This window comes from Indicator indicator, chromosome 3, assembly GCF_027791375.1.
Source record: "Indicator indicator isolate 239-I01 chromosome 3, UM_Iind_1.1, whole genome shotgun sequence".
Classification (NCBI taxonomy): Eukaryota; Metazoa; Chordata; class Aves; order Piciformes; family Indicatoridae; genus Indicator; species Indicator indicator.
In genome coordinates, this window is record NC_072012.1 from 49,250,810 (window position 1) to 49,264,452 (window position 13,643).

The window sequence follows — 13,643 nt, forward strand, 5'->3', positions numbered from 1 at the left end:
GCTCTGGGGAGGCCACACCTGGAGTGTTGTGTCCAGTTTGGGGCACCTCAATCCAAGAGAGATGTGGAGGTGCTGGAACCAGGGCAGAGGAGGGCAAGGAAGCTGGGAAGGGCCTGGAGAATAAATCTGATGAAGAGAGACTGAAGGAGCTGGGGATGGTTAGTGTGAAAGAGAGGAGGCTGAGGGGAGACCTCCTGGCTCTCTACAACTCCCTGAAAGGAGGTTGTGGAGAGGTTGGTGCTGGTCTCTTCTCCCAGGTCATTAGTGATAGAAGAAGAGGGAATGGCCTCAAGCTGCCACTGGGTAGGTTTAGACTGGACAGTAGGAAACCTTTTTTGAGGGCAAGAGTGGTGAGGGATTGGGATGTGCTGGGCAGGGAGGTGGTGGAGTCCCCAAGCCTGGCTGTGTTTGAAAGTCATTAGATATGGTGCTTGGGGCTATAGTTTAGGGGTGAGAGTAGGGTTCTCAATTAGACTTGGTGATTTTCCAACCTGAATGTTCCTGTGATTCTGTGAACCAGAATGTCACTAATTCTTGTATTTGGCTACAGCTGGACCCGAGTTCATTGGGGGTAGTAGAGGGTGAATTAGCAGATGTAAAAGAAACGAAAATGCTTAATGGTGTCACAATGTAGTGATGCATCTTTTATGTGGGCAGAGACAAATTCATCTGCTAGAAAACATAAAACTTAGAATTAAAACTCTGCTCCTTCAGGCAAGGCTTTTGAGTAGAGAAATGTTATTTGAAGGCAGAGCTCTAGGAAATAATTTACTTTCACTGGAATGAACTCTCTTTTAGATATTGCCTGCCAGGTTTTGTGTGTGTAATACATAGGTAGGTGTATTGTGTACAATTATAAGAGTACAGCAACAATTTTAATACACAAAGGCAGGCACAAGTGGTTGGAATCTGTATTCCTCTTTCCCAGACCTTACCATGTTGGTGTCTGGAGACAAATGTTAATATTACTAAACCTGCATTCATAGAATGGTCCAGGCTGGAAGGGACCTCCAGAGGTCATCCAGTCTGACCTCCCCACAGTCAGCAGGGACATCCTCAACTAGATCAGGTTGCCCAGAGCCCTGTCCAGCCTCACCTTGAATATCTCCAGGGAAGGAGCCTCAACCACCTCCCTGGGCAACCTGTTCCAGTGTTCCACCACCCTCATAGTGAAGAACTTCCTCCTGACAGCCAGTCTAAATCTGCCCTTCTTTAGTTTGAAGCCATTGCCCCTCGTCCTGTCACCTTTGCAAACAGTCTCTCCCCATCCTTCTTGTAGCCCCCTTCAGGTACTTGCAGGCTGCTACCAGATCTCCCTGGAGCCTCCTCTTCTCCAGGCTGAACACCCCCAGCTCCCTCAGCCTGTCCTCATAGCAGAGGCGCTCAACCCCCTGCTCTTCCTTCAATTCATGCTCTTCCTTCCTTGGTCTTGGGAGCAATGCTTGCATCACCCACAGCTGGCAAGTAGAAGTGAAACTAAGGACAGATGCAGTTCAGCCACTGAAGTACAAATGTCTGCCAGGGCTGGCCTTGCTAGGTGCTGACACTCTTATCCCATGTGCTGTCTTGGTGGGATTCACCCCCTGGCCAGTCTTTATACTACCTTTAAAGTGCTGTTGTCTGCAAATATGTGGTCCTTGTGATTAGTGCTGCAGTAAGCCCTTTGGCAGACATAGCTCAATCCAGTGCTTTCAGGAGGTCATACCTAAGTGATTTGGATTGCTCTGAAGCCTGAAAGAGTGCTGGTTAATTAAAAAGACATTAATCTCATTAACAAATGAGGACTGTAGGCAGATGAAAATGAAATATGGAAATCCTCCATCCTCAGCTGGGTGCTTTTGATATTAGGTGGAAAGACAAGATAAGGATGAACACAAAGCATTACCTTCTCAAGGTCTTATGCTCCAAATAGCATTAAGCATGGATCCAAGAGTGAAAAATCATCACAGTACACACAGTGCTGAAAGACAAGTTTAATGAAGCTGAATGTATCCCCAAATGGAAGGTGACAATGTCAATGTGGAATCCAAACAGAAGGAAAACCAATCAGCTGCTTAATGCAGCAGTAACTAAGATAAGGGAAAAGGAAAAGGTTTTCAGAACAAAAAGCTGAGAGTTAAATATGCTCAAGATAAACAACAGATCTTTTACAGCCAGCTGATTAGTCTGATCCACGGGAAGAGGAAACTATTGTAAAATACTGGTTAGAGTCATAGAATTGATAGGGTTGGGAGGGACCTCAAGGATCATCCAGGTCAAAGACCCCTGCCATGGGCAGGGACACCTCACACTACAGCAGGTTGACCACAGCCACATCCAGCCTGGAATTAAAAAACCTCCAGGGATGAGGCTTCCACCACCTCCCTGGGCAACCTGTGCCAGTGTCTCACCACCCTCATTGGGAAGAACTTCTTACATCCAATCTGAATCTACTCACTTCTAGTTTTGCTCCATCCCCCCAGTCCTATCCCTACCTGACACCCTCAAAATTCCCTCCCCAGCTTTCTTGTAGCCCCCTTCAGATCCTGGAAGGCCACAAGAAGGTCTCCTCGGAACCTTCTCTTCTCCAGACTGAACAGCCCCAACTCTCTCAATTTGTCTTCATGCTTAGGAGTTCCTATTTAACTGATCTTTTACTGTTCCACCATGTGATGCCTGAATTCCCTGTGTGCAGGCTACTACTGAGTACATCCATTGTATCTCCTAATCCCTTGCTCCTCAGATTTGTGGAGGAGAGGACAACAGCATTTTAGAAGCAAGACAAACTTTATTAAGCAGAAATTCAGCACATCTGTGTGTAGTCTACCTTAATGTGGCCTTCTTTCCTCCTGCTTTATTTGTTTTAAGAACTGCTTTCTGTGAAGGATTTAGGCTTTCAAACTCCTATTGATTTTAGTGGAACTGAGGAGCACGAATGCCTTTCAGCATCTGGGCCTTTTCTGCTCTCTCCTTCCATGCCATTGGTGTTCATTGCTCACCCCTCCAAGTATCACTGCTGTCCAGAGCTGTCCTTACTTTCTCCTAGAATGTTGTTCCTCCTTTGTGTATCTCCCTTCACAATAAAAGCTTGGTGAGGACTAATGCTGGATTTTGGTCACCCCCATGCATTTGATTTTTTTTTAACCTTTAGATGGTAGTTAATGAATTCTTTGTAAGGCACCACCACAAGAAACAAGAAGTTTTTTTCCATACTCCTTGTAGAGTATTTTAGCTCATGTGAATAAAAACCAGAAAATGCTTGACGGGAAAAAAAAGGACACCACATTTGTTAGATGAGGTGCCTTAAGAAGAGTGTGTCCAGTAGATTAAGGGAAGTTCTCCTACCCCTCTGCTCTGCCCTAGTGAGGCCCCACCTGGAATATTGCATCCAGTTCTGGGCTCCCCAGTTCAAGAGGGTCAGGGATCTGCTGGAGAGTTGAGGATGCCCCTGCTGACTGCAGAGGGGCTTGGAATGGATGAGACCATTCTATGATTCTATGAATAACTGGCAGCAATATCAACACAAAATGATGGAAATCCCAAAGATGTTTTGGTATTGCTTTGCTTCTGGGCCCTGAGATTCCCATTCATAATGTTCCATGTTTTGGGTCATCTACAAGGATAAGACCAGCCTGGATGTTCTTATTTTTCCTAATACTAAAATGAAAACCAAGATCAGGAATGAGTAAGAAAAGAATGAGTAAGAAAAGAGTAACTTCAATCCAGCTGTCTTGTTTGAGGCTCAGTGAAATGATGCATTTTGATCCTTCCTATTGCAAAATAAATTTCTGTACAATGAAACAGTGACTCCTGTTCAGAACAGTCATTTTGAAATCAGAATGATTCTGCTGGAAAACTCAGGAATGGAGCATTTTGGTATTTTAGAAATAATTATTCTGTTGTTTTTTGATTTGGTTTGGTTTGGTTTTTTTTCCCCAGATTAAAAGGTATTTGATGAAGTGTGTTAGTTTAGGCAAGATTATCATTTCTCAGTGCCAATTTAGTGGCAACATGTCTCTGAACAGGTTCCTGCCTGACAATTAGTGTAAAAGCACAGGAATAGCTTTCAACCACTTCCCAGGGGCTTTTTTGCCTTACTCAGGCTGTGTTGTGTGATGAATATTCAAAAGATTCTTAAAGTGCACTTTTCTAGGTAAGTGCTGAGAAAATTAATAGAATAAAATTTAAAAAAAAAAAAATCACCATCTTATATTTCCCAGCCTAGTTCAATGTCTGAAATTACAGAGGTGACATCAGTGAAGATGATGACCACATTGATGCAACTGTGTATTAGTTTCTTTAGTTTGGTGACTCATCCTTCTCTCACTGAAGTACTGTCTCTGATCTGGGTCAGCCCTCAGTATCATACCTCACATTCAAAAAGCAAAGTTATTCCCCTGGCCTGTGCTTGCATGGCAGATCCCAGGATGTTAGGGGTTGGAAGGGACCTCTGGAGATCTTCCAGTCCAACCCCCCTGCCAGAGCAGGACCAGAGAATCCAGCACAGGGCACACAGGAACACATCCAGACAGGGCTGGAAAGGCTCCACAGAAGGAGACTCCACAACCTCTCTGGGCAGCCTGTTCCAGGGCTCTGGGACCCTCACAGTCAAGAAGTTCCTCCTCATGTTGAGGTGGAACCTCCTGTGCTGGAGTTTCCATCCATGGTCCCTTGTTCTATCCCAGGGCACAAGTGAGCAGAGGCTGTCCCTGTCCCTTCCTTCCTGACCCCCACCCCTCAGCTATTGATAGACATTGATCAGATCTCCTCTTGGTCTTATTCTCTCCAGACTAACCAGTCCCAGGGCTCTCAGCCTCTCCTCCCCAGGCAATGCTCCAGTCCCTTCAGCATCCTTGTAGCCCTCCCCTGGACTCTCTCCTGCAGATCCCTGTCCCTCTTGAACTGGGGAGCCCAGAACTGGATGTCCATTCTTATCCTTACTAATGCCATTTTCTTACTAATAATAAAGATGTGGCTTTCTGATCAGATTTGTGCTGGAGTGCTTGACTGGATGTTGACTTTTGCTTTGGCTCTTTATTATATCTATGGATGATTTTCTGTGGGGGGGATAAAATCTTTCCTATTTCCTATTCCTAGACTATTTTTTGCAATGTTTTATATATGCTGTAGAATTTCAAAACAAGTTCAAATGGTTCTTTGTTATCTACAGACTTTTGACTCCATACATCTTTTTTTCAATAGAGATGTTTTGTGTTCTAAAGGTTTCTCTTGTGGCTATGCATGCCTTAATCCAAGAGCTAATTAACAAAGACATCTTCTGGTGTTGTAGTCATAGTTTGCTGTTACAACTGTGCAAGGCTAACTTGGGGGACATTTGTCCATACATCTTTTCACAGGAAACAAAAGTGATGTGTTCCCTGAAGGAGATCCAGTCAAAAGATCTAATGGAAAGCCTGATCTTGGAAATGACTGTAAGTCCCATGTTTAATTAAAAAACAAAAAAACCCAAAACCAAACTATTGACATGTAGAGGTACATAACTTTGGCATAACTTCATGTAACTTTGGTATAAACTACCTGCAGGCTTGGAATTCTGCTGCTGGAAGCTTCAGTTTTATTGCTTGTTATAGGGAATTAGCACTTAGCAACCTATTAAATATCTGTGATTCACTCTTACCATTTTCTTGTCACTCCAATTTATTCTTACATCTTCATTAGGTTTTTATGGATAATCTGGCTGCCCTCTCTAGAGGGATCTTAGACTTTCAGAAGTAATCTCAGACTTAGGCTTTCAGAAGTAATAAAATGACAAGTGACATTTTCCTTGACGGGGGCTAAAGTCTTGCAAGGTGTTCCACAATGCCTAACCCTTATACAGCAAAATGCTTCAGGATATGAAGAGCAACTGAAAGAGCTGTGGCTGTTTAGTTAGAAAAAGAGGAGGCTGAGGGGACACCTCATGGCTCTCCACAACTACCTGAAAGGATGTTGTGAAGATGCTGGCACTGGTCTCTTCTCACAGGTCCTACCTATGGACTGCATTGCCTGGCTGCTGTGGCTGTATCCAGAATAAATAAGCTTTTCAGGATGCAGCTCAGTGCCAGCTGAGAAAGCAGAAGCTGTGCTGCTGTGTTAGCACACTGCTTCGTGCTGTGGAACTCACCGACAGGTCCATCTGCCTCAGGGAATTGCCACACTGTTGTAGGATATTGCAAAACACTGAATTTCTTGCAAGTTCAAGGCAATGTTTTCTGTTTTTTTCTATGAAGAAATTCTTTTTCATTAGCGCTAAGTAGTTTTCTGCACATAGGATTAGAGACAAGTTTTGTTGTTTTCTGAATTATTTCTGTCAGCAAAGATAATGTTTTTCAAATTAATAGTTATGTATCTTCTAGTATGTTAAAATGAACATTGGCACATCTACTGCCATCAAAATAGCCTTCAGTGCGTTCCTTCCCCCCCCAAAAAAAAGAAAAATGTTGCAATATAGAATCATAGAATAGAATCATAGAATCAGTCAGCGTTGGAAGGGACCACAAGGATCATCCAGTTCCAACCCCACCCCACATTAGATCAGGCTGGCCAGAGCCTCATCCAGCCTGGCCTTAAACACCTCCAGGGATGGGGCCTCAACCACCTCCCTGGACAACCCATTCCAGGCTCTCACCACTCTCATGGGGAAGAACTTCGTCCAGCCTGAATCTCCCCAGTTCCAGCTTTATTCCATTCCCCCCAGTCCTATCACTCCCTGATAGCCTAAAAAGTCCCTCCCCAGCTTTCTTGGAGCCCCCTTCAGATCCAGGAAGGCCACAAGAAGGTATCCTTGGAGCCTTCTCCTCTCCAGATTGAACAGCCCCAACTCTTTCAGTCTGTCCTCATAGCAGAGCAGCTCCAGCCCTCTGATCATCCTCATGGCCCTTCTCTGGACACCTTCCAGCATGTCCAGATCCCTCTTGTAATAGGGGCTCCAGAACTGGATGCAGTACTCCAGGTGTGGTCTCAGCAGAGGGGAGCAGAGGAGGAGAATCCCCTCCCTTGCCCTGCTGGCCACACTTCTCTTGCTGCAGCCCAGGCTCTGGTTGGCTTTCTGGGCTGCAAGTGCTCACTGCTGGCTCATGTTGAGCTTCTTGTCTACCAGCTCCCCTGTAACTGCAGAATGAAGGTAACCAACCAGAAGTTTTTTACTGAGTGCTGATGTAGACCTGTAGCAGCTCCTGTAGTGGCAGGCAAGGGAGTAGCTGCCACTGTATTAACTGCAATTCTGTTATGCTCTTATCTAAGATTTCTGAAAAAAATAACAAAAAAACAAAACAAAACAAAAAAAAAAAAAGAAACCCCAAACCAAGCAACAGAACACCAACCAAGAGTAAAACATTCTTCTTCATTTTTTTAGGGATTGATACAAGAATCAGTTCCATATGGATTTTGGAAACTCAGCAAAGCATCGACAGTCGCTATTGCAGTACACAGGGACAGTGCAGGTAGGCAAATCATTGTGTTGTGCTCAGTGGTGCTGGTGATGTGCCAGAGGGACAGGTTGGCATCCAGAGGCACCTGGACTGGCTGGAGACGTGGCCCACGTGAACCTCATGAGCTTCAACAAGAGCAAGTGCAGGGTTCTGCACCTGGGCTGGAACAATCCTCACTATCAATACAGATTGGGGGAGGAGGTGATAGAAAGCAGCCCTGAGGAAAAGGACTTGGGGGTGCTGATGGGTGAGAAGCTGGACATGAGCTTGCAGCACAGAAGGCCAATGGCAGCCTGGGCTGCATCCAAAGATGTGTGGCCAGCAGAGCCAGAGAGGTGATTCTGCCACTTTGCATTGGTGATGCCTCACCTGGAGTGCTGTGTACAGCAGTACTCAATATACAAAGGACATGGACCTGATGGAGCAGGTCCAGAGGAAGGAAAGCTACAAAAATGATCAGGGGGTTGGAGCAGCTCTGCTATGAGGACAGGCTGAGGGAGCTGGGTGTGTTCAGCCTGGAGAAGAGGAGGCTCCAAGGAGACCCAATGGCAGCCTGCCAGTACCTGAAGGGGGCTACAAGAAGGCTGGAGAGAGACTGTTTGCAAAGGCCTGCAGGGACAGGATGAGGGACAATGGCTTCAGACTAGAGAAGAGCAGATTGAGATTGGATGTTAGGAACAAGTTCTGTACCATGAGGGTAACAGGTTGTCCAGGGAGGTGGTTGAGGCTCCTTCCCTGGAGCTATTCAAGGTGAGGCTGGACAGGGCTCTGGGTAACCTGATCCAGTTGGGGATGTCCCTGCTGACTGCAGAGGGGGTTGGACTGGATGAGCTTTGGAGGTCCCTTCCAACCCAGACCATTCTATGATTCTATGATTATGGTGGAATAAAATGTCATTAATGGAGCATAGCTATTTGCCTGGTTCCTTTTCACAGTTGTTTCCTTTAGCATGCAGGAGATTTTTCTACCTTTTACTATTTTTGTTTGGGTTTTTTTGTTTTTAAATTGAAATGCAGTTTCTATGCTTTTGTGAAGGTGCTGTCTATCTGTCTTAAAATCCTCTGTAATGTAATGCTCCTTTTTGCAGGTATGGAAATTACAGCTATGTTATTCCTGTTAACAAATACACCCCTATGGATGTAGAAATCTCTCTGGAACTAAAGTAAGTACAATTAAAGATAATGCATGCATAATAAGATAATGGTTAATTTCATTTGATAGTAATTTCTTGCCTGCTTTCTGTCTGTGACATGCATTAGTCTCTGTTCTAAGGAGTGGGACAAATCTGTGCACAACTAAATTCTTCATGTTGACATTTGGGTAGCTCTTTTGCTGTAGCACAGGCCCAATACCACTCTGCCTGATGGCAATTTCTCCTTTTGATGCAGGTATTGAAATCCAGTGGTCTTTAGGTTGAGTATAATAATCACTTAAGTAGACATGCATGCATATATTAGCAGGATTGTGGCTTTTAGTCTTGAGGTTTGTGGGGGGGATTTTTTTGGGGAGGGGAGGGTTGCTTATTTTTTTGTTTCGTTGGGGTTTTGGGGTTGTTTGTGGGGGTTTTTTTGGTGTAGAAAAACATTAGTAGGAACACAGATAAATAATTCCAGAGAAGACCTTTTTTTGGCCTGTTATGCCAAGCCTGTTAAAAGACATTCTGATAATGCATAAAATGGTGATTTACAGCAGGAATAAGCAGCAGACTTACTCCCCTCAGCAAATATTTTCTCCTCAAATAAAAGCTTAGCTCCATTGTGTTCTCCCAGGAGTTACAAATAATTTCTCTTGGGATTCTGCTTGGAGAAAGGCCAGGAAGAGCCAGAACAGCTGCCAAACACTCTGCTTGATGACTTTTCATGACTCCAGGCTTTCCAGGAAAGGGCTCTGTAAAGTTATGGCTGGTCTTTAGATCCAGCCTTTGAACTTGAATGTCATCCTTGCAAACAGCTACCCTTTTTCAGATGAGAGGAAATCCAACAGCAGTCCTGAACTGCCTGCTTCTTTTCTAGAGCCACTGAAAGTTTGTCTTTTAAGTGCATGCCATTATCATCTCATAGCATAGCCCTCCCATGTAGGGATCAACACACCATACACAGAGTTTCACTGAATTTATTTTGGATGTTGGGTTGATGACACCAAGCTGTCGATGCACCAGAGGGACAGGATGGCATCCAGAGGTACCTAGACAAGCTGGAGAGATAGCCCAGGTGAACCTCATGAAGTTCAACAAGAGCAAGTGCAGGGTTCTGCCCCAGGGCTGGAACAATCCTCACTATCAATACAGGCTGGGGGATGAGCAGCCCTGAGGAAAAGGACTTGGGGGTGCTGATGGATGAGAAGCTGGACATGAGCAGTGTGAGCTTGCAGACCAGAAGACAAATCATAGAATCACAGAAACGTTCAGGCTGAAAAAGCCCCTCAGCATCACCAAGTCCAACCCAGAACCCTACTCTACAAGGCTCACCCCTAAACCACAGCCCCAAGCACCACAGCCAAACCACCTTCAAACACAGCCAGGCTTGGGCACTCCACCACCTCCCTGCCCACCACATTCCAATGCCTGACCACTCTTCTTCACTGTGAGGGTGACAGAGCCCTGGAACAGGCTGCCCAGAGAGGTTGTGGAGTCTCCTCTGGAGCTTTTCCAGCCCCATCTGGATGTGTTCCTGTGTGACCTGTGCTGGATTCTATGTCCTGCTCCCGCAGGGGTTGGACTCGAAGGTTTTCGGAGGTCCCTTCCAACCCCTAACCTCCTGTGAGCCTGTGAGCCTGTGAGCCTGTGAACTCCCTTTGTATAGAGATTGCAGCATGATGGGATGAAGTAACAACATTTGCAATATCCTGTGCCCACCCCCTGGACTATCTCCCCTTGGAGGACCTTTTCATCTCTATGATCTTAAACCTATAGCAGTGGCTTGGGTTTATCTCCTTCATATCAACCAGTGACACGAACTCCTCTGCTTTACTTCTCCACAATTCAATTGGTTCCATTCGTTTGCCTTGTATGTATGTTGTGTTTATATACAAATATGACTCTCCAATTTAAGAGCAATCAGAGAGATCCTTATTTTTCTCTGTTTCTTGAAGCACCACAGAACCACTAATCATATTTCTCTGCAAAGTCACATTTGGAAATTACTGCTCCCGTTATTCTTTAAGCCGAGACAGTGGGAAGAATTTCCTAGTAACCACTCAGGTAAGATTTCTGGAGCTAACCTCTTGCTTGTGGGCATCATTTTTATACACTGCCCAGCACATGGCTCGTTTCTCATCTCTCACATTAAAGGTGTTGTGCCAAACTGAAAATAAAATTGAGCTTTATTCATTTTTTTCTGGTAGTTTTGGCGATTGAAGCCTTACAGTGCTGAAATGATTTGTGATTTACTTCCCCTTGCTCTCCAGAATGGTGTTTCCTTCTATTACCTCTCTTTGAGTTCCACAAAAATGTTGGAGTCTCATAAGTAAAATGTAATGATCCCTGGAATGCTGCTCTTGATTGCCAGCAGATCCAGAGAGGGGATTCTGCCACTTAACTCTGCTCTGGTGAGACCTCACCTGGAGTACTGCGTCCAGGTCTGGAGCCCTCAATATAGGAAGGATGTGGAGCTGAGGCAGCAGGTCCGGAGGAGGGCCACAAAAATGATCAGGGGTTGGAGCACCTCTGCTATAAGGACAAGCTGAGAGAGTTGGGGCTGTTCAGTTTGGAGAAGAGAAGGCTCTGAGGAGACCTTCTTGTGGCCTTTCAGTATCTGAAGGGGGCTACAAGAAAGCTGGGGAGGGACTTCTTAGGGTGTCAGGGAGTGATAGAATGGGGGGAATGGAGCAAAACTAGAAGTGGGGAGATTCAGATTGGATGTCAGGAAGAAGTTCTTCCCCATGAGGGTGGTGAGACACTGGCACAGGTTGCCCAGGGAGGTGGTGGAAGCCTCATCTTTTTGAGGCCAGGCTGGATGTGGCTGTGAGCAACCTGCTGTAGTGTGAGGTGTCCCTGCCCATGGCAGAGGGGTTGGAAGTGGATGATCCTTGAGGTCCCTTCCAGCCCTGACAATTGTGTGATTGTGTGAAATGTTTCCAGAGCCCTTCCTTCTCTCCAGTGGGACGTGGCACAAGGTTATCTAACCTTCCCCTGTCCTTTATGCTGCAGGGACGTCAGCACCTTTGGCCTCTCCCCGTGGCTCAGCTGTACGACAGTGCTTACCACTTCCGAGTGGCTCTGCCGGTAAGCCTCTCCCAACGGCAGCTCTGGGGAGCTGAAATCAACCCCCAACAGAACATTGCCTGACCAGCTCAGTCAGAAAGCAAATGAAGCTCCATTTACAAGGAAAACTACAGTCTAAGGCTCCCAGGAGACCTTCTTGTGGCTTTCCAGGTTCTGAAGGGAGCTACAAGAAAGCTGGGGAGGGACTTTTTAGGGTGTTAGGGAGTGATAGGAATGGGGGGATGGAGCAAAACTAGAAGTGGGGAGATTCAGATTGGATGTTAGGAAGAAATTCTTCCCCATGAGGATGGTGAGACACTGGCACAGGTTGCCCAGGGAGGTGGTGGAAGCCTCATCCCTGGAGGCTTTTGCAGCCAGGCTGGATGTGGCTGTGGTCAACCTGATGTAGTGTGAGGTGTCCTTGCCTGTGGCAGGCGGGTTGGAAGTGGATGATGCTTGAGGTCCCTTCCAACCCTGACAGTTCTCTGATTCTATATGAATTGCAATGAATATGTACAAAATATACAATATTTCCATGTATTTATAATTTATAAACTGCACAAGAACAAAACCAGGGAGCTACCAACAGCTTCCCCCTCCCTGCTCCCTTCCCCCCTGTAAAAGATAAAAGAGAGAGAAGAGCAGAGAGTAGCTGTTGGTACTTAACCACAACAAAGAAACACATTCAAGGTCAACAAGCCAGCAGAAGCACCAGTTAAGTGTCTGCCAGAGCGAAGAAGTCAAAAAGAGGAGAGAGCTAGTTCACAAAACTAACTTTATGTTGGTTTTCAGACCACTGGCATTTTTTAGACCTTATCATTAGTATTTTCCCTTTTACAACCAGGGGTAATTTATTTACATTCCATCACTCTCTGTCGAAGATCTGTGGAAAAATTCTAGGCACCAGCCTAAAACTGCCAAAGACAAACAGCATTTGAAACCAGAGAAGATCCTGACATGAATCTCCTTTCTTTTCTCTTCTGCAGGGTTTTGCAAGCTGCTTGACAGATCCTTACTTTGCTGGACTGTTTTTTACTGATTACTACTTCTATTTTTATCGTCAGTGTAACTAAAATATTCTTTGAGGAAAAGACATGGAGCCCCTGGACATAAAAAAAGAAATGTGTTAATGGACCTGGGTGCTTGTTTTAAACCTCTTGCTGGGCTGCATGGCACTTTCTTGTTTGTTTCACTTTGAAATTAAAAAAATAAAAACAAAGAACAAAAAAGAGGAGGAAAACCAAAGTGGCAACCACTGTAACTCTGCATTTTCAGGAACTGTTTCTAGAAGGCTGTGAGCCAATGGAGTATATGATCTGTAAATAAAATAATCCCATTGATGGCTCTGCCCTAGTGAGGCCAAACCTGGAATATTGCATCCAGTTCTGGGCTCCTCAGTTGAAGAGGGACAGGGATCTGCTGGAGAGAGTCCAAGGGAGGGCTCCAAGGATGCTGAAGGGACTGGAGCACTGCCTGGGCAGGAGAGGCTGAGAGCCCTGGGGCTGTTTAGTGTGGAGAGGAGAAGACTGAGAGGGGATCTGATCAATGTCTATCAATAGCTGAGGGCTGGGGGTCAGGAAGGAAGGGACAGGGACAGCCTTTGCTCACTTGTGCCCTGGGATAGGACAAGGAGCAAGGGATGGAAACTACAGCACAGGAGGTTGTGGAGTCTCCTTCTGTGGAGCCTTTCCAGCCCTGTCTGGATGTGTTCCTGTGTTACCTGTGCTGGATTCTCTGGTCCTGCTCTGGCAGGGGGGGTTGGACTGGAAGATCTCCAGAGATCCCTTCCAACCCCTAGCATCCTGTGATCCTGTGGTACCCTCATAAATAGTCTCCTCTTGTGGCTCCAGCTTCCCCCAGTGGCATGCTTCCTGTCCAAACAGCACAGGAATGAACACCTCCAGTGTCAGCCCCAGCCCCACATTCATCCGAACAGGTCTCCCAGTGGCAGTCCTGACCCAGTTTTAACCCTGGTTGCTATGGTGCTCTGCATGCTGGGCGGTCAGCGGGGCAGGGCCATGTGGCAGTGGCAC

At 45.9% G+C, this 13,643-nt stretch overlaps 1 protein-coding gene across 1 annotated transcript in view; it reads left to right on the top strand.

Moving 5' to 3' along the window:
• Positions 1–12,683, top strand: part of MYRFL (myelin regulatory factor like) — a 52,340-nt gene extending 39,657 nt beyond the window's left edge. Inside the window, exons 20-25 of the mRNA XM_054399819.1 lie at positions 5,337–5,411; positions 7,334–7,421; positions 8,497–8,571; positions 10,500–10,608; positions 11,557–11,631; positions 12,597–12,683. Coding sequence (XP_054255794.1) covers positions 5,337–5,411; positions 7,334–7,421; positions 8,497–8,571; positions 10,500–10,608; positions 11,557–11,631; positions 12,597–12,683 — 509 coding nt within the window. The remainder of the gene's footprint in view (positions 1–5,336; positions 5,412–7,333; positions 7,422–8,496; positions 8,572–10,499; positions 10,609–11,556; positions 11,632–12,596) is intronic.
• Positions 12,684–13,643: the final 960 nt, after the last annotated feature.